Genomic DNA, 26,488 nt, shown 5'->3' with positions numbered 1-26,488 from the left:
GCTTTCAGGCAGGGAATGGCAGGCTATCTTTAAAAGCTGTTTCTCGGGGCATCGGGAGAATGGACCTCAATGTGCTAAGGAGTGCGGGTGGGGTAGACTGAAGAGCCAGCCCCACCGTGGTGGTGAATAGTAATGTCGCAGACAGTGTCCTCCTCCAGGAGGAGCCTGTCCACAGCTGCCACCTGCCTGCAGCGTCTTCCTGCAAAGTAGAAAGAGGCTCCCCTACCACCCGACGGCTTAGTCCCAAGCCCAGGCACATGCTGAACTTGGCAAGCAGGGCACAGGCTCAATCTTAGCCTCCACGGGTCCACTTGGTTGGGGGGCCTGCACTCCTTAGGCGTTACCTGAACTGGAGCTTCTCCTAAGCACATGCATGAGAAGATGGGGTACAAGGGCCAAAGGTAGGGTGTGTGCATGGCACGGCCCCCCTTTAGCAAAGGAAAACCACTGAATGTGACCCCTAAAGGCAGGCACTTGGATAGACCGACAGACGTGGTTTCGTGGCCCTGAGAAAGTTATGTAATTTCTCTAAGCCTCAGTTTCCTCAACTTGTTAAATGGAAGTACCTACCTCAATGGGCTATTGTGAGGATTAAAAGAGCTAAGAATGCACACAAAAACAGGATGTGAGGGCGATCTGGCCGTGACATCTGTCACCCCATTGATCACCAGGGTTGATTCGGCTGATCTGGCTGGCTAGGCGGGGCTCCACGTGTGTCCCTCTGGAAGCGCGCTCGGTCGAAGAGGACGACCTTCCCCGATAGAGGAGGACTGTTCTTCAGTCAAGGGCATACGAGTAGCTGCGCTCCCCTGCTAGAACCTCCAAACAAGCTCTCAAGAATGCACACAAAGGTCTTAGCGCAGTAAGCACATAGTACACACTGACTACACGTTAGCTGTTAATATATCTACCACACCAACAATGAGCGAGAGCCCGTCCAGGCCTGGGAAAGGGTACTGGCTGTACATGCACTTGAGTTGGCTGTCCCCTGCCCCTCATCCCTTGCTACCCCAGACCTCAGTGGGAGGAAGGCGGCAACCAGAGACAGATAGCAGTGACAGGGACTGGATACACCACAGCACTCCTGAGGTGGGCTCTGTCTGCTTACCTCATCCTAACAGACACGTGGTCATGGGGCGGGGCCACGGGAGGAAGCCCCAAGAACAGGATTCAGAGGGGGAAACAGGCCTTCCGTCCTCCTCCATCCAGCTCCATTTCTTTCCATATACACGCCCTGTCCTCAGTCTGCTCTTCCTTTCCTAATCTATGCCACCACCCGTACTCTCTGCCACTGGCCCTCCCATTATCCTCCCCACCCCCCTGCCTGGGGAGGGGTTTTTTGCTCAAGACTTTTGCCCCTTTTCTCTGGATGTCTCTGGACAGTGGCAGAAGCGAAGCAGTCATCTGGGCATAGAAATACCCAGCACAGGTGGCCTCGTCAGCTGGGCCAGGTGGGGCTCAGTTTTCTGGGGAGTGGCAATGCACTGGCCAGTTGTTGGGCAGCTGGGACAGAGGGAAGAAGGTGAGAGAAACATTGGGAGGAACTGTGGTCCCCAGCGTGTCTAGGGAGGGAGCAAGCTGGGGGTGAAGGACAAGGCCCCTGGCAGTGGGGAGTGGAGAGAGATCGGCTTGGGCTGTTTTGGGTGGCTTGTGCACAAGACACGTTAACAAGATGTGAGAAGACGGCCCTCCAAGTAGCAGTGATCTTGGAAGCGGCTGGTTAGGTGGATCCAGGTGTCTGCCTCTTCTGAGAGGCCTGCCCTAACAGCAGTCACAGGGCAGCAATGCCCTCAGCTGCCATTCTCAATTTACCCTGCTGTATTTTTCTTCACGGCAAAACTTGAAATTAAATATTGTTTACTTGTTGTCTTTTCTCCAGTAGACTTGGTCCCATCTGTTGCTCTTTTCGTGGCATCTAGAACAATGCTCAGCACACAGTAGGTCCTCAACAAATATTTGTTGAATGTAAGATTTGAACGATTGCCGTCATTCTACAGACAAGAATTATTACTCCCTTACCTGTGGCTGAATACATGTCGCTGAGCCCCTGCTACATGCCAGGGGTGAGTCAGTTACCTTCTGGTGTAGCAGAGCACCACAGTGCTCCCTTTCTCTTTGGAGGGTGCTGAGCTGCCTTGGATCTGAAATTGCACAATCCTCTCCTGGCCTCACAGGGGCCGTGTGCCTGGGAAAGGATGTTGCCCTTTGCCCTTGGTTCAGTCCGCCTTACTTAACACCAGAGGTGAGGGCCGTGGTCTGGGAAGTGAGTTAAAAGATCCCCGCCTAGCTGTCAATGGGAAGTCTGTGTAGGTCAGTTGGAAATTGAGCTCATAAACCAGGAAAAGGGGGCTGTCAGAAGGTTCTGGAGGTCAGAAGTTGACTCCATTTCTTGGCATGGGAGCAGAGCCGATTTTTCTGTCATACAAGAGAGAAGTGCCATGAGGACTGAGACTGTTACTGGAGGGGGAATACTTCAATTCAAACACTCAGTCCAAAGACAGCATGTCTGGAGGCTGGAGGAACCAGTCCCTGCTGCAGTGGCCAGGACTTGGTCCAGGTACAAAGCCAAAGCAGGTTCCATTCTTTTTCATGCCTTAGAAAGTGTGTTCTTACTATGCACCTCCATGTGAAGAAGAGAATGAAGTCTCACTTACTAGGTATCTGTGAACTTGACTATAAGATACCTGGGTGAAAGGTGAAAATGCTCAGAATCCCAGATATTTCACAGACATAAAACGAAGTATCCATATAATTAGAATTTTTACTTGGCAACCAGAGATTTGGTGTGATATAGACTCATGGTTCATAATATTCTATATGTGTGTGTGTGTGTATATATGTTGTACATATGTATAGAGTTTTAAAGTTATTCATGTGTTCTGCTTATACACGGACTATTTCACATCTTTATAAGGCTTTGGTAGATGACATTCTTCACATCCCAAGGTTGGTCCAGGACTTAGTTTTTTTTCTTGTTTGCAGGTGTCATGTCTGGATTAGATGTTCGAGTGCTACAATATACACCTTGTTCTTAACAAGTGCCACGAAGACTCAGTGTCATCATCTTGGGGTCTTCTTACTGCCAGTAAGTAGCCGTGTGATTTAGTGTAGGGCACGTAAACTCCCTGTGCCTCAGTTTCCTAAATCAAATTTGAAGAGGTTGAGTTAATTACTAAGACTCCTTTTAGAGCCAAAAAACCCATGATTAAATAATATTTTTCTGCAGGCATTATAATTTATTCCTCATTGGGAGGAACATGCTCTGTGTCACCATCACATGTAGGACATCTATAGATGATCAGTATCCAAGTTTAGGAAAAGTATCAAATACCTCAGTACATAAATTTGTTAATGTTTGGGTTGTTGGGGGTTTTTTTGTGTGTATATTTTTTACTTAGTTCCTTTCTGAGGATTGTGTCCATTAAGATACTTCATGCTCAGCCAGTATGTTTATTATTTTTCAATAGTATGCTTTAAATAAAGGAGAGAACTTTATTTGATACCTTTATTTATATGCAAAACAGCGCACCATTCATGAGATATGAAAAACTTGTCAGATAGAAACCAGGTTATATCTATTTTCACTACAAAATATTGCATTATATAAAGCAACAGAGACACAAAAAAACCCTGAAAAAGACTAAAATCTTTGGATAGCAGATGTGTGTGGTTTTTTTTTCCCTTGTCTCTAAAATACACTCCTTGTTTTAAGAGTTTCACAGCTGAGAACATGAAACATTTTCAGGTTATAGACTTTTCTTTTTGGTTGTCACAGAGGAAAGTAGTTTTGAAATCTTTTTTTTTTTTTTTAGGAAAATAACTTAATTTCCTAAAATCATCCCACGCACAAACAGCACACACACACACACACACACACACACACACACACAAAGAAGCTACTGTCCTTATAAACAGTTTGTAAAGTACTTTTCAGACATAACTACACATAAGAATAACAACACTTACTTTTTTTAAAAAACTATAATAGTGAAGTGCTAATGTTGCTGATCTCACAACAAAAGAACCTTTTCAAGAACAAACATCTTAATATATAAAATATGTTTAGAAACAGGGAGAAGTGGGAAATTTGTTATACAAGTGCAATATAATTAGAGCAAAAAAGAAAGACCACAGTATAATCTCAACAGACACATAAAAAGTTAGACATAATTATTCCACAGGAAAAATTGTAAACACTTGACTATAAATAAATTGGCACAGAGTATCCAAAGTAAAATTATCACCACTCTGAAAAATAAATGTCTTGAAAAAAATACTCTACTCCTTCTAACATAAATAAAAATAGGTTGTCTTTTGCTAACTGTACCTATGGGTCCACATGTTTAAGGTCACAAATAGATGTTTTTGGATATATAAAGGGGCACTTTGCCTGAAAAAGCAATCAGATATTAAAATTTCCATTTAAATATGGATTCTCCTGTCTACATCAGTGTCCTACCTTGGGGTTAAAATCTCACCAAGATCAAATCTTCCCACAGTGTGTCTGTTCTTAATCTATCTTTTAAGCTTACCAATATTCAGGGTTTGTCTGTTTTATTTGGATCCTAATATAATCTTCCCTTCCACAGCAGAATGGAAACTCCTGTTCCACCGCTCTGTGCCTTAAATCTCTACACTGGAGGAGAGTCCCTCCCACCCCCTCCAAATGTTAGGTGATTTGTCAATTAGAAAAATCCCAGATAGTCTAAAGTTAGGAGGCTTTACTCTGAGCTTCTGAGCTCCTGCCCTCATTCTTTCAAAACGTGAAGATCTGTGGGAGATAAATGGAGAACTCAAAGCCTCCAGTGAGCTAAAGCAACCACCCTTAAAGGGATCCTAACACGCGATGGGGAGGTCTGGAGGCTGTGCGTTGCGGGTGCCTCGGGGAGGCTCGCCTGGAATAACGCCCCCTGCAAACCCCGGGGCTCGCCAGACAACCCCACCTTCCCGAGTTGGAAACCTTCCCTCGACTCCCCGCTGACCGGAGAGAGCTCGAACGCGTGGCAAGCTTCCTCCCGCGTCCAGGCCTCTCGCGACGGCTGTCCGGCTGGGCGGCCCTCTCGTCCACCAGCCCGGCGGCTGCCCCCGGGGCCGGTGGCGCTCCCCCGGCTTCCGGACAGGCGGCCTCCCGCCGCGCCCGCGGCCCTACACGTCCAGGACGTGGTTGAGATAGGAGATGTAGCAGATGGCCAGGCGCAGGATCTCGATCTTGGAGAGCTTCTTGTCCGGGGGCAGCGTGGGCAGCAGTTTGCGGAGCTCGGCGAAGGCCAAGTTGAAGGCCTCCACGCGGATGCGCTCGCGGGTGGCGTGGGCCGAGCGGTACTTGGCGGTGGCGCGCCGGCGGCGGCGCTTCTCCTCGCGGCTCAGCTGCTGCGGGTGCGGGTAGAGCGCGGCCCGGCTGCCGCCCTTGCCGTCGCCCTCGGCCTCCTCCACCGGCTCCAGGTCCGACACGCTGCCCAGTACCTTGGCCTCCGCGCCGCCCAACGACTCCGGGTCCGAGTGCGCCGAGCTGGGGTGGTCCGAGTCGGCGGCTTGGTCCGGACTCAGCATCATTTTGGAAGCTGAGGGGGAGTCAGAACATCAATCAATAAAAGGAAGGGTCTTCCTTGGATCCGAGGGAGAGCGGGCGAGGGCCTACCGGGCCGGTCCTCGGCGCGTCCCGGGTCTCCTCCCCACCCCAGGAGGGCGCGCTCGGCGGAGCTGGCCCCGCGGGCAGGCAGCGCGCGGAGAGGGGCAGACCCGAGGGCCCGAGCCGCGCGCCTCCCCGCGCCGGGGCCAGCGAGGTCCCGGCTGGGCCCCGGCCGCATCCCGGACCCGACTCCTGGCCTGCGGGAGGCCGAGACCGGCCTGTGGGCCCGGCCCGGCGGGGAAGCGGCAGGCCCAGAAGGCTGCGCGCGCGTCCGGTGCCTCCTTCTGCCAAAATACCGACCCCGCCAGGCCGCCTGCCTTCCTTCCCCTTCCCTGACAAACGAACGATGCCGAACGGCGAGCACTTCTGGGTTGTACGCGGGGCGGGGGGGGCGCCGTGGGCGCCCCGGCCCCGAGGACCTTGGACCAGGCAGCCGGAGGCCGCGGCGCCCGTGGGCCTCGCACCAGTCTGTGGCGTGCGGGGCGGCCGCGGCCGTGGAGGGCGCCCCGCGCTGGAGGGGAGCCCCGGTCACTAGTGCGGACGGAGGGCAGGCGGCCCGAAGGGGGCAGCTTCTCCGTCCCCCTCGCGCTTCCCCGGAAAAACAAAGCAATGACTGAACAAACGCGAAGGCTCCTTTCTCCGGAAAATTGACCCTTTTGCCCTCGCGGCCCCCCGAAGCACCATCTGTTACGCAGACAGCCACACACATCGGGGACCTAGGGACGCGGCGACGTGGCATGAGACAATGCGCCCAGCAGCCGGCCGGCCACCTCACGGGAAAATGCCGCCGGCGGGGTAGTGGCGGGAGGGGAGGCTGGGAGGGAAAGGGAGACCCGGGGCGGGAGGACGCGACCCGAGCTTCCTCTCCAAGGGCCAAGCCCGGTGCTGGGGGGGGGAGGGGTCGGAATCGAGAGCCCCGCAGCGGCCCCGGGGCGGCCTGGCCCAGGCGGAGCGGGGCTGTGCTCAAGCTCTCCTGGAAAGACGCCTTCCCGGGAAGGCCGCCCCGCCGGGCTCCTGCCGGGGCCTCGAGCTCCGACACCGACCGCGCGCCTCCTGGGAGGGGGTTGCCCACAACCCCCGGGGCTCGGGTGGTCTGCGGGGGGGGTTGGGGGGGGGTGGTCCGGCCTCCAAGAAAGGGGCCGGCACCTGCGGGGCAGCGCGCACCGACCGCCGGCGCCAGTAGGAGAGCACCAGGCCGCGGGCCCCGCGCGTGTAGCCCGAGAGACGCTCGCCGCGGGAGAAATCCGTGGCGGCGACGAGTCGGAGGGCTCGCTTCTAGAGAAACAAAAGCCAGGGAGGTGAGCTCCGCTCCTCGCGCCGCGCTCGCCCAGGAGCGAATGTGTCTCCAAGCTGGCTCGTACTGCGCTGCGAGGAAAGCGGGTCCTCGAAGGCAAAATAAAAACAAATGCTCCAAGTGAGCTACATGTGACTCCCTACGGGCTTCTCTCGGGTGCGTTTATAAAGGAGAACAACTTGCACCTGTACATTCGGCTTGAAAGGGCATAAATAAATTGGCGAGTGGTGGAAAATCACAGTAAGCATCGACATAGTTGTAGTGCGGCTAAAAAGTTCCCGGGTTGCCTTCAAAGCATGCTAAATTCTCCTCCAGATATCTTTTTAAAATAGTCACAAATAGCATGTCGTGCATACATCCATTTCACAATTAGCTGAAGGACATCTATGAAGACGGTATGAATAATCTAACTTAGTTCCAAGGTGGGAAAAAAAATTACTGAAAGGAGCCTTACCTTGTAAAAGCCTTTTCGATAATCTTTTCTCCAATCTTTTAGAGTTACAAGTCCCAAAGAATAGAGGGGAGAAATTCCGAAGTATATATTAAAAGCAGCAAATATTTATTACATTCGAGTGTGAAAAAGCAGCTGTCATCTCGCTGGTGTCCACAGCGAGGGACGATAGTGTCTCAGGATGTGGACGATGTAAATGATTGTTCACTTAGTTGATAGACCAAAAATGCCTTCTCCTTTTAATTGTTCTCAAACATTTCGGGAAATTCGTTGTTGATTTTTTTTTTTTTTTTAAATGAGGTGTTGAAAAGTCTGGTGCCTTTTTTCCTCTTCTGGGTCTCTATAAATAACAAAAGAGATGCAGAGATAAACACAATCACATCAAAGGGCTGATTCCTCCACTTTCTAATAGTGGAAGAATCAATAAGAAAGATGGTTACATTAGATAAGATCCCGCTCCTGTAGGACTCCTTTCCTTCCCTTAATACCGTGGAGAAGAAACTGGGAAGTGCAAGGCAGAGATGCGATCTTCCTCAGAAGTGATTTTTTTTTTTTTTTTTTTTTTTTTTGAGATAAGGCTTTGTTCAGCTGATGTCTCCCCAGTCCCCAGGAACACAATACTGTAACTCGGGGCTAAGCTTGCCTCTTCCTTTCTCCTCATTTACTTGTAGATTGTATAAACAGGCACCTATTTGCAGTTTCAAAGTCTTCCAAGGCTTGCTAACACCTCCCACCCCCACCCCCTCCTTTCTTTACCTTATAGCAAAATACATATAGTCTGGCTTGGAGACGCTTGGAGAAAGGTTCGTGGAAAGTGAATGTCTCCCGGAGTAACAGTGACAGGGACGCGGAGAAAGACGGGAGAGGGTGGGAGAGCCAGAGCAAAGAGGCAGAGATGCGTGTGTGGCTTCTTGGCTCTCCTGGTACCAATTGATTCAGCCTGGAGATGGTGGAAGAGATAAAGGCTTAAGAAGGGGGATGGAATTTTTTTCCCCTAAATTGATATTTAATGGGAAATCCTATTGGACAGAAACCTGGACATGAGTCACTTAATTGGACTTGACATCTGTCACAGTGTGGGAGTTTTCACAGCCCAAATATTTTAGCAGATCAGATTCCCACTGAATCTGTGCCATAAAATATAACAGTTGAAAGCAGTCCATGATAGAAACCTTAGCCTCTAAACAGAGTCTCTAGCCATTATCAGACTATTTCTCTTTTTCCGATTATTGATGCAGTCTTTAAGTGCAAATAAGCAACATATTGACTGTGGAAAATTTCTCCTCACATATTAGAAAACCGGCATCTTCCCCTAATGTTTGGGAAAGTATTTGTGTCCAGAACATGAAAATATATACTATATATGGTACTATAATAAATATATTCACGTATGTAGTGGCCAACATTTATTAGTGATCATCAGAAGATATTTGATCAAGACTTGATGAAGCATATTCATGTTTTTGAAATATATCCTGCCACTGGACTAATTTTCCAATATGTGGTTTAAAAAAAAAAACAAAAAACCTTTCAATAGATTAAGTCATTGGTGGAACTGGGAACAGAATCCAGGCATTGTAATTTCAGAGAGCACTCTAGGAGACCATCCTACTTTCCTAAATATGTTTGTTTTTCTCTACCCATTCGCTCATTCAAGTTAAAGTCTGGCATATTACATGTGTTGATTATTGCACTTCATTTTTGCTTATTTTACCATGTGAATATTTAGCGTAGGGGCAGTGCATTGGGCCAGGATGTAAACACACACAAATCACCAGTGTATTGCAGCACATTATGCCTTTGCTATACCCGACCCCGTGGCCCTGAATTTATATGCCTTATAACAAAAGGGAAAATCTAGTTCAATTACTTGGCCACTTTATAAAGACACTGTTAGTCTCCATCAACTAAGTATTATTTGCAATCATTTTGGCTTTTTTGATTGTGTAAGCTTAAAAGAAATAAAGAAATACTGTAGCCTTATTCTCCATGTCAATAATTCCCTGGGGGAACATTTGTGGAGAGAGGACTCCTCATTTTTCCTTCTTTTTCAATTTTGCTCTAAAAACAGGTTTTATCATCAGGGGAGAGGATTGATCAGCCTACCCCTGGGAGTGACCCTCATGGCTGCCACCAGTCCTGTTTGCCTTTGCACACATATTTCAGTCTAGGGGAGATGCCTGGACCAGAATGGGGTGGGGGTGGGGAGAGTAGGAAGTGTCTCCAAGGAAAATGGGCACCAACACTTTCCAGCTTTGCCTCTGCCCAGCCCCAGCACAGAAGCATGTTTTAGATATCCCCAGGACGTTTCAGCAGAGGCAGAAGCCAGCTGCATTTAGGTGGCAGTGGAAAGAGGTGAGTGGAGGAACTCCCCAAGGTGTAAAGATGAAGGGAAAAAGGAGGTTTCCCCACTCTGGCCAAGCATCCACACATAGCCAGACCTGTGCACCCAGATGCACACCCACAGATACCTGTAGTCTCACCCCCCACTACTCATGTAATCTGGCTGGCTCTGTTAGACTGCTACACATTCAGACTGACAAAGTGAAAAACCTGGTAAGTCTAATCACCGTAGCTCATGAGACCATTGCTGCCGTGGGAAGCCACTGGTACCTCTAGTTACCCTGGTGTTGGAGGAAGGAAGGAAGTGGGGGGAACATACCAGGGCAGGTCAGATCCTGCCAACGTGTGTGTGGATCCAGATACGTTCTTTTTTACATTCAGGCTTACCGATTCCATACTGACAGCCTGCGTGTACATAAAGCCCTTGTAAACAGGTACACGCTTAGCCTCATACATAGCCATGGCTGGATGCACAGTCATGGTCACAAACATGAATTCACGCTCACACACGTGTGCATTCTCCCTTCCAGGAAAGCCTCCCCCTCTCCTACTGCCACCTTTGCCTTTTCTAAGACCTCCCTAGCACAGATGGTCCCTCCTTCTGTGCTTCATAAGCACTTTTTTTCCTATCCCCCTTAGAGATTACATATCGTACACGGTGATTCTCGGTTTCCATACCTGTGTTTCCCACTAGGCTGTGACGCTCCCAGGGCAGGTCTGTAGCTCATGGCCCCAGCAAGGATGTCTGAGTTTGACACATTGTAAGTACTCAGTACTATGGTGAATGACTCTCTATGTACAGAGGCAGCTGGAGTATTTGTAACACAGAAACATTTCCATCAAAAGACCCTTAGTTTCATCCGTATCGGTTTCCTCCCCTATAAAAGTGAGGATAATAATCCTACCCTCCTCACTTCACAGGCTGGTTATGAGACTCACCGTATGTGAAAGTATCTTCTAAAATACCAAGCATCATACAAATGAAGATACTATGGAGTATTAGGAGTAATATTAGGTAATATTATTAAATCAGTAGGGAGGTGGCAAGCAGTGATTTAAAAAGCCAGACTTCCTGGCTCTATCATAGGCTAGCCATGTAAACTTAAGGGATTTACTTTACTATCCTGGACCTCAGTTTTCTGTCTATAAAATGGGAATGAGAAAAGTATATCATGTTGTTATGTTATGTCATTCTTTTTCTAAAGACGAACAAAGATAATCTGTGTACTTAACTGAATGCCTAAAACTCATGCTCAATCAGGTTGACTATTCATATGGTTAGTAATATTACTGTTATTGTTCAAAATAAATATTGTGAACCAGAAATACAAAATAAAATTACATGAAATATAAACATATCCATATACTCACCCCAATTGTGTGTGTGTGTGTGTGTGTGTGTGTGTGTCTGTCTGTCTGGCAACTAACCTACAGTGAGCACTTTCCATGTCAAACATAGGTCTAGGGACTTTACACATATTAACTCATTTTATCTTCATCACAAACTGTTGAGACAGGTACTGTTGTTATCCTGGTTTTGCATATTAAGGAAATTGGGACACAAAACATGATCTATTCAAGGGTGTACAGCTAATAAATTATGGAGCCAAAATATAGACTGAGGTAGTCTAAACTCAGAAACTGCCACCACTGTGCATTTACTGCTTCTATGGTCATAGTATCCTATACAAATATACTCAGGTAGAGGACTTATTCACCAAAAGAAATGCATATTCTGAAGGAGAAATATATACACACGCAAAACATATATAAAATACCACATTTTGCATTCAGAGGTGGTCAGTGTGCAAACAGTTTTAAATACTTACTGTGCATCTAGCATTGTGCCAGACGTTACTGGACTACAAAAGCTTTATAATTATTTGTTAATTCCACTAGACAGCTGTTTCCAATCTATTTTCTTCCATTTTGCACCCTATCAGCAAAAATTTTGAGCATACACATCCAGTATATGTATTTTATTGTTAACAAACTTTATGCAGAGACTACTAGCATATTCTATAATTATAAAGCATAAATGAAAAGACATTTTTAAGTAATGCTAAACATAAAAATAATTTTTGTTAAAAATTTGTATTAAAATACAAAAGCCTATTAACTGCAAAAAATATTGATAATATATAGTTTTTGGAAACAATAAGCTTCATTTTATTGTAATCATTGCTTAACCCTTTGTGATAATGTGATCTGATGGTCTGGTTTTTAAGCCCAACTTATTTAGAATCTGGTTATGGCAAATACAACAGAAAGGGATGTAATACAAAAATTCAAAGATCCAAATAGTAGTTCATCATTGATTGTTAACTAAATTCTATTTCTGATTTTTCTGTATTATCTATCAAATGTGCCAAAGTTTCATTGAAATTTGGCTAGCAAATTTCCTTCTAGTGGGAATTTATTATTCTTTTAAGAAATGAGTTCAAAATCCCTGAAACTCTTTATTTGGACACTTTTTTTTTAACAGTTTAGATTTTTCTAAGTATTTTAAGTGTTCGCATGTAAGAGATTTTGACATACGGGCACATTTCCATTGTTTTGGACATCAAAAATCACATATAATAGAACAATTTCCAAATATCTCTCTTTAAAATGCCTTTACCGTGGCACAAATTTTCTTTTTAAAAATCACTACTTAACTCTTCTAAAAATACATACTTGAAGAGACACATTTAAGGTGTTTTGTTTGTTTTTAATCTGTTAGCTTCCAATTGACATCCTTTAGTCATAAAAAAATAAATTTGGAACACTTAAATATGAACAAGATCTTTTAAGAGATTCTGTAAGAGCTTTGCTATGTACTAATTGATTCTTTGTGGGACATTAGAATTTCATGGTCTCTTCTGGTTTCATGTATTGCAAAGATTCTACCATATTCTAAAAGACTCGTATTTCTAAAACTACGTGGGTATATCTGGTATACTTCTTCAACTTCCTTATGGAAAATTCTTGCCTAGGAATTATTTAGTGAATAAATTTTGTTTGTGAGGTATTTCTGGCCCCAGGCTCTATATTTGAGTTAAAGAAGCCATTTCCTCAGTGGTTATACGTCCACAACTTTTCCATAAATCATTCTTTAAAAAAAATTTTTTTTTAATGTTTATTTTTGAGACAGAGAGAGAGCACGAGCAGGGGAGGGGCAGAGAGAGAGAGACACACACAGAATCCGAAGCAGGCTCCAGGCTCTGAGCTGTCAGCACAGAGCCCGGTGCAGGGCTCGAACTCATGGACTGTGAGATCATAACCTGAGCTGAAGTCGGATGCTCAACCGACTGAGCCATCCAGGCACCCCCATAAGTCATTCTTTTATTAAAGATCATTTCCGTTGTGAGTAGCTCCTCTCCCATACATTTTACCTTTAATGCCCTCTTAAAAAGAGAAGTTCTTGGGGTGCCTGTGTGGTTCAGTTGGTTGAACGTCCAACTTTGGCTTACGTCATGATCTCACAGTCCGTAAGTTCGACCCCTGCGATGGGCTCTGTGCTGACAGCTCAGAGCCTAGAGCCTGCTTTGGATTCTGTGTCTCCCTCCCTCTCTGCCCCTCCCCCGCTCATGGTCTGTCTGTCTCTCTCTCTCTCTGTCTCTGTCTCTGTCAAAAATAAATAAGCATTAAAAAAAAAGAGAGAAGTTCTTTGTGTATATGATTATTGAAACAGAATCTGTGAAGTACTGTGAGCTGAAACACGTTAGAAATAGCTGCTCTTTTTTCTCATCCCACTAAATAGCAAACTTCCAACACTACATGATTTGGTCTCATACTTGTTTCTTCAAATCTCCAGCGGTGTGTTGTGTCCCCATGCCTATCAGTGAAATTTGCTGACATGGGAGTGCATTTTAGTTTGTTACCTTCTTAGTGTTTGTGTACTATTTCAGCCTTCTCCCCAAGAGTGGCTTTTGCTATAAAATATGAAACCTTAAACAGGGCGCCTGGGTGGTTCAGTCAGTTAAGTGTCTTGACTCTTGATTTCAGATCAGGTCATGATCTCACAGTTCATAGGTTTGAGCCCCACATCGGGCTCTGTGCTGAGAGCACAGAGCCTGCTTGGGATTCTCTCTTTCTCTTTCTCTTTGCACCGCACCGCCCCCCCCACACACACTCTCTTTCTCTCTCAAAATAAATAAATAAATATTTTTTAAAAGCTTCTAAGTATTTACCATTATATTTAGTGAAATGTTTAAAAACTTTTTTTTTAATCTTCACTTATTTTTGAGAGAGAGTGACAGAGTGTGAGCAGGGGAGGGGCAGAGAGAGAGGGAGACACAGAATCTGAAGTAGGTTCCAGACTCCAAGCTGTCAGCACAGAGCCGGATGGGGGGCTTGAACTTACAAACCATGAGATCATGACCTGAGCTGAAGTCAGATGCTTAGCCGACTGAGCCACCCAAAAGCCCCAGATTTAGTAAAATGTTTAAAAGTACTAGATTATGACATTATTTTAATTTTTTTAATTTAATTTATTTTTAAATTTACATCCAAGTTAGTTAGCATATAGTGTAACAATGATTTCAGGAGTAGACTCCTTAATGCCCCTTATCCATTTAGCCCATCCCCCCTCCAGTAACCCACTGTTTGTTCTCCATATTTAAGAGTCTCTTATGTTTTTGTCCCCCTCCCTGTTTTTGTATTATTTTTGCTTCCCTTTCCTTATGTTCATCTATTTTGTATCTTAAAGTCCTCATATGAGTGAAGTCATATGATATTTGTATTATGATATGATTTTAAATGTCACTGAAAAACTTAAGAGGTTTGCTTTCATGTTTTGGATGGTTAATTTTTAAAATCAGTTCATTGAAGTTTAATTTATACAAAGTAAAATTCACCCTTCAGAGATGGTTCAAATTCTATGAATTTGACAAATGTATAAGTTCATGTAACCAGTATAATCAAAATCTAGAACATTTCCATCACCGTAAAAGCATCCTGGTCTCCCTTAGTAACCAGTTTCTTTGTCCCACCCAGCCTCAGATAACCAGTGATCTGATTTCTGTTCCTATAGTTCTGCCTTTTCCAGAATATTGTAAAAATGGAATCATACAGTGTGTAGATTTTTGAGTCTGGCTTTTTTCCTCAACTTAAAGCTATTGGGATTCATCCATGTTGTTGCATGAATCAGCAATTTGGTGGTGGTGGTGTTATTTTCCTGGATAGTAAGCCATTGTATGATGTAGCACAATTTGTTTATCCATTCTCAGATGAATCGGCATTTGGGGTGTTTCCAGTTGGATACTAAGACTGCAGCTAAGAGAGGCACCTGGGGGGTTTAGTCGATTGAGCAAAGGACTCTTGATTTTGGCTCAGGTCACGATCTCACGGACATGAGATAGAGCTTAAGATTCTCTCTCTCCCTCTCCCTCTGTTTTTCCCCTGCTCACTCGCTCTCTCTCTCTCTCTCTCTCTCAAAAAAAAAAAAAAAAATACAGCTAACAAATTTGGTATAACCATGCCCATACAGGCATGTGTGAGGGCATATGTATATACAGTTCTCCTGTAAATAACCGGGGTGAGATCATTGGGTGGTATGGTGTTTGTTGATCTTCATGAGAAATTGCCAAACTGTTTTACAAAGTAGTTGTATCATTTTACATTTTTGCCAGCAGTGCTCCAGCTGTCCAACAAATTCCCTAGTGTTTATTATGTTAGTTTTTAAAAGCTTATTTTAAGCCATTCTAATAGGTGTCTGGTAGTATCTCATTGTAATTTTATCTTGCATAACCCCCACCCCCTTTCAGCTTTACTGAGGTATAATGCATTTAATAAACTGCATGCATTTAAAGTGCACCGTGTAATAGAGTTTGGGGATATGTGTAGAGCCGTGAAACCATCACCGCCACCAGGGCCATGAGCATATCAATTATACTCTTATCCATCCCCGCTCATCCTCCCTCCTCCTCACCCCACAGGAAACCATTGGTCTAATTTCTGTCACTAGAGGTTATTTTGTGTTTCTAGAATTTTATATAAATGGGATCAAATATTAGGTTTTCTCTTTTGCATGCCTTTTCTCAGTGGGTCATTATTTTGAGATCCATCTGTGCTGTTGTATGTATCAATAGTCTGTTCCTTATTACTGCAGGGGAGTACCCATTTTACCACTTTCAGAACTCCTTATATGATTGCGGAGATACAAGTTTCTACAAGAATTGAGTCACGTGAGTCAACTCATATTTCTTCTGCCTGGAGAACGCCCTTTAACCTCAGGTCAGCTGGCACTGAATTTTCTCACCTATTGTTTTTCTGAAAATGCCTTTACTTGCTTTCATTTTTGAAAGATTTGCACTGGGTATAGAATTCTAAATTGACAGCTGTTTTTATTTTTTTCTTTCAGTATTTTAAATATGTGCTGGGTTGGTTTTGTTTTTTTTTTTTTTTTTTTTTTTTGGCTTGTGTAGTTTTTGACGAGCAGTCTACTCTAGTCCTTATCTTTATTCCTCTGTATATCATGTATTCTCCCTCTACCCCTCCAGCTGCCATCAAAACTTTTTCTTTATTTTGGCTTTTCAGCAGATTAACTATGATGTATGCAGGGCTGTGTGAAGTATTTTGGTTTGCTAGTTTAGTGTCTATCCTCTTTGGAGTTGTCTGAGCTCCTTGGATCTATGATTTATTGTGATTCATTATTTTGGGGTAATTCTTGGCCATTATTTTTTAGATATCTTTTCTTTCCCATTCTCTTTTTCTTCGCCTTCTTGGCTTTCAATTATAAGTATGTTATGATGTTTGATACTCTCCTGGATCTTTGGAATGCTCTGTTCTGTTGTCATTGTTGCTGTTGCTGTGGCCTTGTTCTTTCTCTTTGTGTCTTTTGTGTGTGTGATGGGGGGGACTGGTAATTTCTATTGGCAGATCTTCAAGCTAATTGATTCCCTCAGCTGGGTTCCATCTACTGATGAACATGTTGAAGACATTCTGCTTCTCTGATACTGGGTTTATCATTTCTAGAGTTTCCCTCTCCTGAAACTCCTCATATGTTGGTACCTGTTGTTGACCTTTTCCACTATATCCTTTTACATACTAATTATAGTTATTGTAAAATCCCTGTTGCTCATTCCATTATCCGAGTATTACTTGAGTTTGCTCCTACTGATTGCATTGTCTCTTGACAGTGGGTTTTCTGTGTGTGTGAGTGTGTGTAAAGTGTAGTTTTCCAGTGAATAGCAGATGTTTCATGTAGAACAGTAGAGACTGAGATAAATATTATTCATGCCAGGAAATGATCGTGGCTCTTCTTTGGTTGGACTGTTAGTGTGGAGAATTGAGTCATGTGAGTCAACTCAGTCAGCGTTGGGCTGGCTGTGGGTCTTGGTGTTGCTATGCTGAGCTTCAGTACAACCATAGACTTTAAATTCTTCAAGTGGCGGGCTACCTTTGCCTCGTGGTTAGGATAAGAGCTGTCATGATAGAAGCTTTTCTCGGGATTATCACTCCACCATCAGCTTTCGGCCTAGGTCTCTCGCCATGTGCACACCCCGTCCCCAGCTACAGACTGCTGGTGTTTATTGCTTTGTACCAGGCTTGTGTTGGGAGTACAAGGACCTCTCTGTTGTTCTACCCTGGTCTAAGTCTTAGGGAAGGACCTATGTACTCAAGCCTCAGGTGTGGGCCCCTCTCTGCGTTCCTGCTCCTCCTCCTTATGGTGCTCAAGTTCTGTCTTGGATTTGTGATTGATCTTGAGCAGGAGTTTTCTTCCTCCTCCCCCACTGGTAGGAAACCTCTGCTTGACATTAATTCAGGATCTTGGGCTCAAGATGGTTTTGTGCTTCTCCCCTAGGACTACTCTTTGTATAACCTACTTTCGCCCCACAGCAGGTCTTTTTCTGTGACTTGGGCAACAGTCTTTGCTGCCAGTCCCCCAAAAGCTTAAAGCTTTTGTTTCACATGGGAGAAGAATCTAGGGAAACAAGTGGTGTTTTCTGCCTGAACTCCACGCCTGCCAGTGACCTCCCATACACCTGTTCCACCCTTACTCTCATTCATGAGCATTCAGTAAAGGCTTAAGGATAAGAGCTTATGAAAACAATGAACTCCCCTTGGTGGGGCCCTCACTGTTCTGGACTGACACACGAACCCCCTCTTGGCCTTTAGCAACCCCTTAAAGTTGTAGTTGTTTCTCGTTCCTCACGTGTTTCTTGGCCAACACCTTTCTCTCATGTACTCTTCCATAGGTGAGAGAGTTTGTGTCTTCCACCTCTTATTAGAAGGACTTGTGTGTCTTTGGAACTCAGGCTGTTTCCTTGTTTTGTGATTTCAGCTCTCAGAAAGGTTCGCTGAAATTTTCAATTTTATTTTTTATCTGGATTTTGCTCAATATTAGGATGGGAATGACAGCTTTGCAGCCCTCCACAGCCTAAGCAAAAGTGAAACTCCATGAGTAATTGTAAAAACTCATGGTTGTCATGACGGCATGGCACTATCATCAAATGAGCTATATCTAAGGATAAAAGATACCGTTCGATTGAGTGTCATTGTTCACTAGTTTACACTGTTAACAATTCTACATTTTTAGATAAGTTCTTGATGGACCTGCTTAGCTCCACGTGGTGTTTGTGGAAATGTCTGATGTAGCACTCATGTCTGCAATGGAGAGAGTGACGGCTGCCATCTTGTTTGTTGGCGTCTGCATTGTTAGTATGATATATAATTTATGGCATCTTTATTTATTTATTTTTTTTAATGTTTATTTATTTTTGAGACAGAGAGAGACAAAGCATGAACGGGGGAGGGGCAGAGAGAGAGGGAGACACAGAATCGGAAGCAGGCTCCAGACTCTGAGCCATCAGCCCAGAGCCCGACGCGGGGCTCGAACTCATGGACCGTGAGATCGTGACCTGAGCCGAAGTCGGACGCTCAACCGACTGAGCCACCCAGGCGCCCCTAATTTATGGCATCTTTAAATGAATTATTTTTAAGCCATTGGTCTCTTTGTGAGGGTTATTTTCTTAAAGCTAGATAATATAATTGCAAATCCTCTTAACCAAGCACATTCAAACTGCAATACATCACAGTACATTGAAAGGGATTAAATGGCAGAGGCCTCCACTGTCAACCCCTGTAAGTTTGACAACTCCCACTCTGCCCTGAGGATCCTTTTATACCATACATGACATATGGCTACACGACATAAACCCAACTGAAGGAACGAGGATCAGTCCACATATTATATGTCTGTAAGGCTTAATTTCTCTTTTTAGATAAAACGTTTGCTAGAATATTGGACATAGAAATTAGAAATTATAGAAATTCGAGGGACACCTGGCTGGCTCAGTCAGTAGAGCATGCAACTCTTGATCACGGGGTTGTAAGTTTGAGCCCCACGTTGGGTGTAGAGATTACTTAAAAATAAAATCTTTAGGGGCGCCTGGGTGGCTCAGTCAGTTAACGTCTGACTTGATTTCAGCTCAGGTCGTGATCTCACGCTTTGTGGGATCGAGCCCCACATCGGGGCTTACTCTCCTATGTATGGGCATTTAGGTTGTTTCAATACCTCACAATTATGAGCAATACTGACACCTATATCTGAAGTAATGTCAGTTTTTGAAAATAAAATGGTGTTTTCATTTCATACTTCCCTGGGTAGATTTGCCCATCTTGAGGTCCAGAGGGAAGGTACTGAAGTGCACGGAAGACGTCAGGGAATGGGAGCCGTGTGCAGCTTAGACTCAGCGATGGAAAACCCACACGGTGGGGAAAATGATCCTGCACTCTGGTGGGGACAGTAATGAAGGGATGAGCAGTTGCATGGAACATATTCTTGAAGTCAGTGGTCCCTAAAGAGGAGTGTGTATACCCCAGGGGAAGAGCAAGTTAATCCTCCGGGCTACAGGAAGAAAAGGTTCGAACCACTTTTAAATTTTAGCTAAGATGAAATAACTGTTACCATTCTTTAGTGCACAGAGTGACAGCGATGACCTCGTTTGGTCACCAGCCACATGTGCACCCTGCTGCAGGGAGGGGATGGCAGTGGAAGTCACGAGTGTTATTTTGCTCTCGGTGAACTGCAGGGCATAGTAGCCTCGGTGTTAAGGGGGTAGCACTGGTGTGGCTACTTTTTGTTAAAGCAAGACCTTTCCACCATCGGAGAATCTTCAGGGTATGTTTTTTTATGAGATGAGGAGTGCCCCTCAAGATCTTGTATCCCCCATGGGAATTTGCCAGTGAACTCATGCAAAATTACTCTGAAGAGCCGTGAACTAGAAATGGAATTTAACACTTTTCTTTTGTAAAAAGGAAGTCCTCCAAACATACTGACCTTCCTATGACAACAAACGACAGAAAGGAGTTTGTAACCAAGTATATGTTTTCAAAAATAAATAAACAAGCACACTTAATCTGCTCTGCCAAAGTAACAAAAAGTGAGCAAGTAATAATGTTTCAAAAAAACTGGTGCTTCTGAGGAATCATTGAAGGATGGAAATGTGATTTTGTTACCAGAAAAAAAATGTGTTTCACCTATAAGGAAACCTCATACCTCTTCCCTTTACAAACAATTTAGAGACTAATTAAAATTATAATGTTTCCAAAAGCTTTCAATAACTTTTAAACCCAGATAAATACTAAATATTAAATAAAAATGTAAATATTGAAATGCAGTGCCTTCTGAGGAGCCTGGGTGTCTCAATCACTTGAGTGTCTGACTCTTGATTTTTGGCTCAGGTCATGATCCCAAAGTGATGGGATCCAGCCCAGAGCAAGGAGCCTGCTTGAGATTGTCTCTCTCTCTCTCTCTCTCTCTCTCTCTCTCTCTGCCCCTCCCCCACTCTTGTGCACATGTGCACATGCATGCTCTCTAAAAAAAATTTTTTTTTTAATGCAATGCCTTCTGAGTAGTTTGCAGGAAGAAGGTGGGTTTTGGCAGGGAAAAAATGGAGCTTCACTAGCCAAATTTGAATGAAAACCAGTATGTGGAGGCAATGATACACGTCCTTCGTTTGGGTCTCCACATGTTGTAAGATCTCTTTTTCACTATGCCAGTCTTTAAAACCAAGAGTCAGGATAGACGAAGCTTAGAACCAGAACTTTGAACTGCTGAACTACGAAGAGTTCAGGCAAAATTTTAAAAAATTAAGCATATTCAATAACATTGCTCTCTCTACTTATCATTTGTTAACATTCATTTTAGTGTATTAAAAAGGGCTTTCATATTATTAATAAGGGAAATGTATATATTTTTTTAAATATGATTTATTATTTGTGTATTCCCTATCAGAACATTGGTACTACATGTAATTTATAAATAAAGCAACAAACATATGCCGAGGGAATGTGTTCAAACAACTTTTTACTGTTTGTGATGTGTGACCAAATGTTTGGAGAGCCCCTTCTAAAAAATGTAGTTAGCAAAGGACCGCTTCACCACTACTACATGACCAGTAGAATTTTTTTTATTATTTCTTTTTATTTCCCAATTTTCAGATAGGGTTGATAATAGGGTAGGGCCTTCCCTGCTTCTAAAGGTAACCAATGACACTTTATTTGCACTCTCTAGATAGATAGCTATAAATAGGTAGATAAATAGGGATCTAGATCTAGATGTAGAAAGATACATAGGTATATATGAATATATATACTCACACACACTCACATAATCTTTCCTTTTTCAACCATTTGAGAATGAGTAGCGAATTGCGTTCTTTTATTCCTAAACATTCAGTGTATATTACTTAAGAACAAGGACATAACCACCCTATAGTTATCCAAATCAGGAAATCAATGTTGACATTGAATGCAGAATTTAAAGATGTTAACCTGATAATAAATGTAAGACGGAGAAAGTAAAAAAGTAAGAATAAATCAAATGCCTGCCTTAGTTGTCTCATCTGCAATATGAAAACTAAGACCATTTAGGTTGTCTCATCTGCAATATGTAAACATAAGGAACATTAAGGAAATGTGGAAAGCACTTTGAAATTTTTTTATTTATTTTTTTATTTAATTTATTTATTATTAAGTATTATTAAGTATAAAGTATTATTAAGTATAAATTATTAAGTAATTTATTTATTTTTGAGAGAGAGACAGAGATGGAGTACAAGCGGGAAAGAGAGAGAGGGAGACACAGAATCAGAAGCAGGCTCCAGGCTCTGAGCTGTCAGCACAGAGCAGGACGCGGGACTCGAACCCACGAACCGTGAGATCGTGACTTGAGCTGAAGTCGGACGCTTAACCGACTGAGCCACCCAGGCGCCCCAGAAGCACTTTGAAAATCTTTTAAAAGTTACACGTTAAAGACTGTCATAATTGCTTTATCAATTTTATTTACGTCTATTTATTTACGTCTATTTTGTCTATGTAGCTGCTCTTAAGTCTAACTGTTGTAAACACTGTTTTAAAGTGCTAGGCTGTCTTAATGAAAAGTAAAAATCCACTGGTTAAGCTTACCATTAGACTGAGAAGGTGTAATAAGGTTGGTCTGCGGTTACACTGAGCCCAGCTGCAAAACAGCAGGCATGGCCAGAGGTGGGGAGATATGCGTGAGTCATTGTCATCGGGTCTCTGTGGATCAAGAACAGTACTGCTGCCTCGCCGCGTTCACTGCAAGAAACTGGACTCGATTCGTAGCTGGTGCAATTTACTGCTAATTACCAATACCTTGTAGATTATCGGAGGTTAGGTGAGAAGGGGAGGAAAACAGCCCTGTCAACTTGATGTCGCTTGTTTCCAAGAATCCCCAAGAGACCAGGAACTTGAAAGCAAACAGGAGCAGAAATTTATAGAAGAAACTACACAAGGTTCTTTTTTCAACTTGACTCTCAGATGGTTGGAACACGAAAGGGAATATTCTGGAGTCCACTTACTTGGTGTCTGTCTGTCTCTATTTCTCTCTGTCTCTCTCAGATGGGCTATAAATGCCACTGCTCTCCTTGCAGAGGGTAAAAGGATTTGAGGAAAGCCTTAGCAGAGAGAACGAAGGGTTCTTAGACTGAGTGCCAGAAATAACCCAGCGGGTAGTAAAAGTGGGGGGCAATTTTTAAGAGGACAGAGGGGTGTTCCAGCAGGTGTATGGCATGGAGGAAAAGAGGAAAAAAACCCAGAAACTTTCCATCTTGAGGCTCTCTTTCACCCAGTCCTGAAGACCTTCATGATGAATCCATATCTGAGGGAAAAGCAGCATTATGTGTCCTTGAGATTAATCGAGAGAAGACCCAGACATTGATAGGTCTGAGAAATCCTGATCTGGACATCAGGCAAAGAAAGGGCTAGAAGGTGAGTTACTCCTTCCTGAAGCTGATAGAGAAACCCACCCAAGATCCCACAAGGTAAATCAGGTTTTCTCATTTCTTCCTCCAGTTGAAGTTTATAATTTTGGAAGAGAAGGGAGGGTAGGAGAAATGACAGCTGGCTAAATAGGTGGTGTCAAAAACCAGAGTTTGTTTTTCTAAACCATGGCTGTTGATGCTAGAATGATGGGCTCCTGGCAACAAGAGGAAGGTATCTTTCAAAAACCAGGATAGCACGTTTGGCAAGAAGCCTTGTGATCTGATAAGGAGGACTCCAAAAGGAAATGTAGCAAAGGGAGCAGAGAAATGCGCTCAGATAAAACTGTAAAGATACTATGTTGTACACGTTCCACCTGCCCATCCAGATCCACTCTCTGCCCCACTCCCTGCTGCTCTGTGCCTTGCAATCTGACCATAAAGGCTGCAGTGATGCAATGATGGTCAGATTCCTGTTTTGCTTGAACCAGTGAGGGCCACCATAGAGGCACTGTCTCTGGGCTCAAGTAACCACATCTTCCCCTTGCCCTTCAGTCCTAGAAACGGGGTTGCCTCCCTATGGTTGCCACACCCAGAGTGCTGCAGTATCTTGCCTCGGTTTCCCCAAATCGTGCTCTCTCCTTCATAAGTAATATCTGAGAACTGCTTCTTGCCCTTTTTGAGTATGCTCTATCTGACAGATAGTTATATATGGAGGATGATGGGTGTGAGGTGGAAGAGGGGAGTGTATGGGAAGAAGCGCCCACTGAGTTTCTATGGAAAAGTCAAAGGGAAGAGACTCAGCAGCCATGACAGTTGTGGCAGGAGCAGTGGTAGTCGCAGCTTCACAAGACTGAGTGGGAAAGAACGTATTTGCATAATAAAATGAAGCAGTCCTCAGTTCAGATTCTTAAATGCAATCCAGGCAGTGAGGCCATAGTTCCAAAGAAGCCGATGGATCCCTGGAGTTTAGAATCACGCTCTCTACCAGGAAGGTGTGCACCTGTGTTAACGTGAATTTATTTCCGATGGACTCATATGGCAAAGAGCAAACCAGCGAGGAGACAGAAGCTAAGCATGGAAGTGTGGGATTGTCTACAGCAGTGCTTCTCAACTGGGGGCAGTTTGACTCTCCAGAGAAAAGTTGGCAACGGGGCAAGACATTTTTGACTATCTCTGAAGCAGAGGAAATTGTGGTTCTGGCATCCTGTGGGTAGAGGCCAGGGATGCTTCTAAACATACTATAATGCACAGGACACCCTCCCCCCCCCCCCCACGACCTGGATTTGAATCGCTGCTCCATTCCTTCTAGGCTAGTGATCTTGCCTCTCCAAGCTTCAGTTTCTTAGCTTTACAATGGGGGAAATAATAACACCCATCTCATAGAGCTGCTGTGAGGATTAAAAGGGGTGATGCATATACATTGTTTGGCACAGTGTCTGACACGTAGTTCAAGTTCTCCACAAGTGTTCACTCCTGTTAGGGTAATGATCCTCTTCCAGCACAGATTATAACTCCATTAAAACTAATTCATGAGGAAGAGGGAAGTTTCGGCAGAGCTGATAGGTTTCGCGATGAAGTGACTAGAGGGGTGTGTCCGCCTTGTGAAAATTTGTGGAGCAGTACACTTAGGACTTAAGGTATATTCTATACCTATGTTATAACCCAATGAAAAGCTTACTTAAAATAATAAAAGTCTCTGGGGCCCCTGGGTGGCTCAGTCGGTTCAGTGTCTGACTTTGGCTCAGGTCATGATCTCACAGCTCATGAGTTCAAGCCCCGCGTCAGGCTCTGTGCTGACAGCTCGGAGCCTGGAGTCTGGTTCAGATGCTGTGTCTCCCTCGCTCTCTCTCTACCCTCCTCCACTCATGCTCTGTCTCTCTTTGTCTCAAAAATAAACAAACATTAAAAAAAGTAATAATAAAAGTCTCATTCTGTCTTCCTCCCAAAGCAAAACAAAACAAAAAACTACAACATCGAATAAAGTCTTGATTCCCTTGCTAGTGAATGTCCCAGAAGGTGGAAGATGCTCTGAAAGAAACAGTTGCTTTCTGCGCTCTCCTGACCCACACTGGCAAACTGGAAGGAAAGAAGTGAAATCGACAGCCTCACATCCAAGGGACCTGACATGAGAGTGTAGAAAGAAAATGTGTGTTGTTCTGACACATACCCTGGATTTTAAGAAAACGGAATTCAGAAAGTTTAAACTAAAAGTAGCTGTGATCCCATAGTCTGAATTTAAAAAAGGGAAGGTGGCTTAAGTTCTAACTCTCGATCCTACATTGCCACCAACAGGATGTTTCCCAAGGAAACAGGTCAGTGTGGCCCCCGTGGGGGCTCTGTGACGAGTTTGGGTCCCTAGGAGCCCTGCACTGAGTGAACAAAGAACATCCAGCTGGGAGCAAACACAAAGAATGGGTCCCTTTTTCTGTACGTAAAGGACAGAATTAGGGGAGGCTTGGAAGCCTACTAGTAATCGGAAAGACCTTTCAGTTATCTTTGGGGTTGGAAGAAGAACAAGGAAGCTTATGTCCACAGCACAGTTTGGGTGTTAACAGCAGCACAAAGAAGGCAGAACAATTCATTTCATGTGTTTCTTTCATCTTTTCTGTCAAGGAAAATGATCTTCAAATGGTAACGGGTAGTGTGATACTGGCTAGGACAGGATTTGAGTACGTACCGGGTTGAATAAACAGTAAGAGTCTCCCTTACTCGCTTTAAATGGACTCAAATCTGTTGGCCGGATGAAAGATGTCCAGGTGTGTCTGTGAACCCTTACATAAAACCTGAGGCGAGTGGGGCATGAGGGCCCGTGCTAGCTTAAGGACAAACGTGGTTCTCTCTCCTAAGAAGTGGGGTACATATTTCAGAAACCAACACCCAGTGGGCTTGATGCTAATCCCTGAAAAAATCCTGGGCTGTCCTAATTAGCGGACAGCTTGTGAGTACTTGGGGGAATAAAGGGGTAAAAATCCCTGGACTGAGCATGATTTTCCAAGGACAGGTGTTATACTAACAGTCACTGATGTTTACAGAGCATACACCATGTGTGAAGTTTTAAGCACTTCGCTCATTCAGGCCTCAAATAATCCTAGGCAGCAAGTTCTACCGTTATCCCCATTTTTCAGATGTAGAAACAAAGGCACGGGGTTGGGGGGGGGTCAATTAATTTTTCAGAGGGCACACAGCTGATTTGTGACAGGACTGGAGCTCACACAAGGCAAGCTGGCATTAGCACCTGTGTGCTTCCTTTTTATTACGATTTTCGCCAAGCAACCAATAATGTGCATCCACACATTCTTCAGGACGCAAAGGGAAATGCAGGCTACCCTGGGCTACACGGAGGCAATCTTAGAAAATCCAGTCTAGATTCATCCCTTGGTGCCCCTTCAAGGCTTCCCAGAGAGCCTCACGTTAGTAGTGTTTGCCCTCCAGGAAAATAAGTGTCTCTCTTGTATTTCCCAGTAATCCTAAAATTAAGAGTACATTCCTTGGGCTCAAAAGCGGTGGCTTAGGTGTCGGTGAGACACCAAGAGAGCGTTTTGCCCTGGAAAATCCCAACA

General features: G+C 44.2%; 1 protein-coding gene and 1 long non-coding RNA gene across 2 annotated transcripts in view; one reads left to right on the top strand and one right to left on the bottom strand.

Annotated features, from left to right (window-relative positions):
• The window catches only part of LOC144617208 (uncharacterized), a 112,937-nt gene that overhangs the window by 59,467 nt on the left and 26,982 nt on the right, over positions 1 to 26,488 (top strand). The window contains exon 3 of the long non-coding RNA XR_013557414.2: positions 2,983 to 3,085. This is a non-coding gene — a long non-coding RNA (uncharacterized LOC144617208). The remainder of the gene's footprint in view (positions 1 to 2,982; positions 3,086 to 26,488) is intronic.
• On the bottom strand, positions 2,430 to 6,413 carry NHLH2 (nescient helix-loop-helix 2). The gene has a single exon (XM_078451531.2). It carries the CDS (start codon positions 5,551 to 5,553, stop codon positions 5,146 to 5,148), a length of 408 nt encoding a protein of 135 aa, XP_078307657.1. The 5' UTR covers positions 5,554 to 6,413; the 3' UTR covers positions 2,430 to 5,145.

The sequence above is a fragment of the Panthera onca genome, chromosome C1 (assembly GCF_046562875.1).
Source record: "Panthera onca isolate mPanOnc1 chromosome C1, mPanOnc1 haplotype 2, whole genome shotgun sequence".
Lineage (NCBI taxonomy): Eukaryota > Metazoa > Chordata > Mammalia > Carnivora > Felidae > Panthera > Panthera onca.
This window is presented reverse-complemented; position numbering and strand designations above follow the sequence as displayed.

Excerpts from the sequence above, each read along its gene's own strand:
- NHLH2 (XM_078451531.2), bottom strand. The coding sequence starts at position 5,553 with ATGATGCTGAGTCCGGACCAAGCCGCCGACTCGGACCACCCCAGCTCG.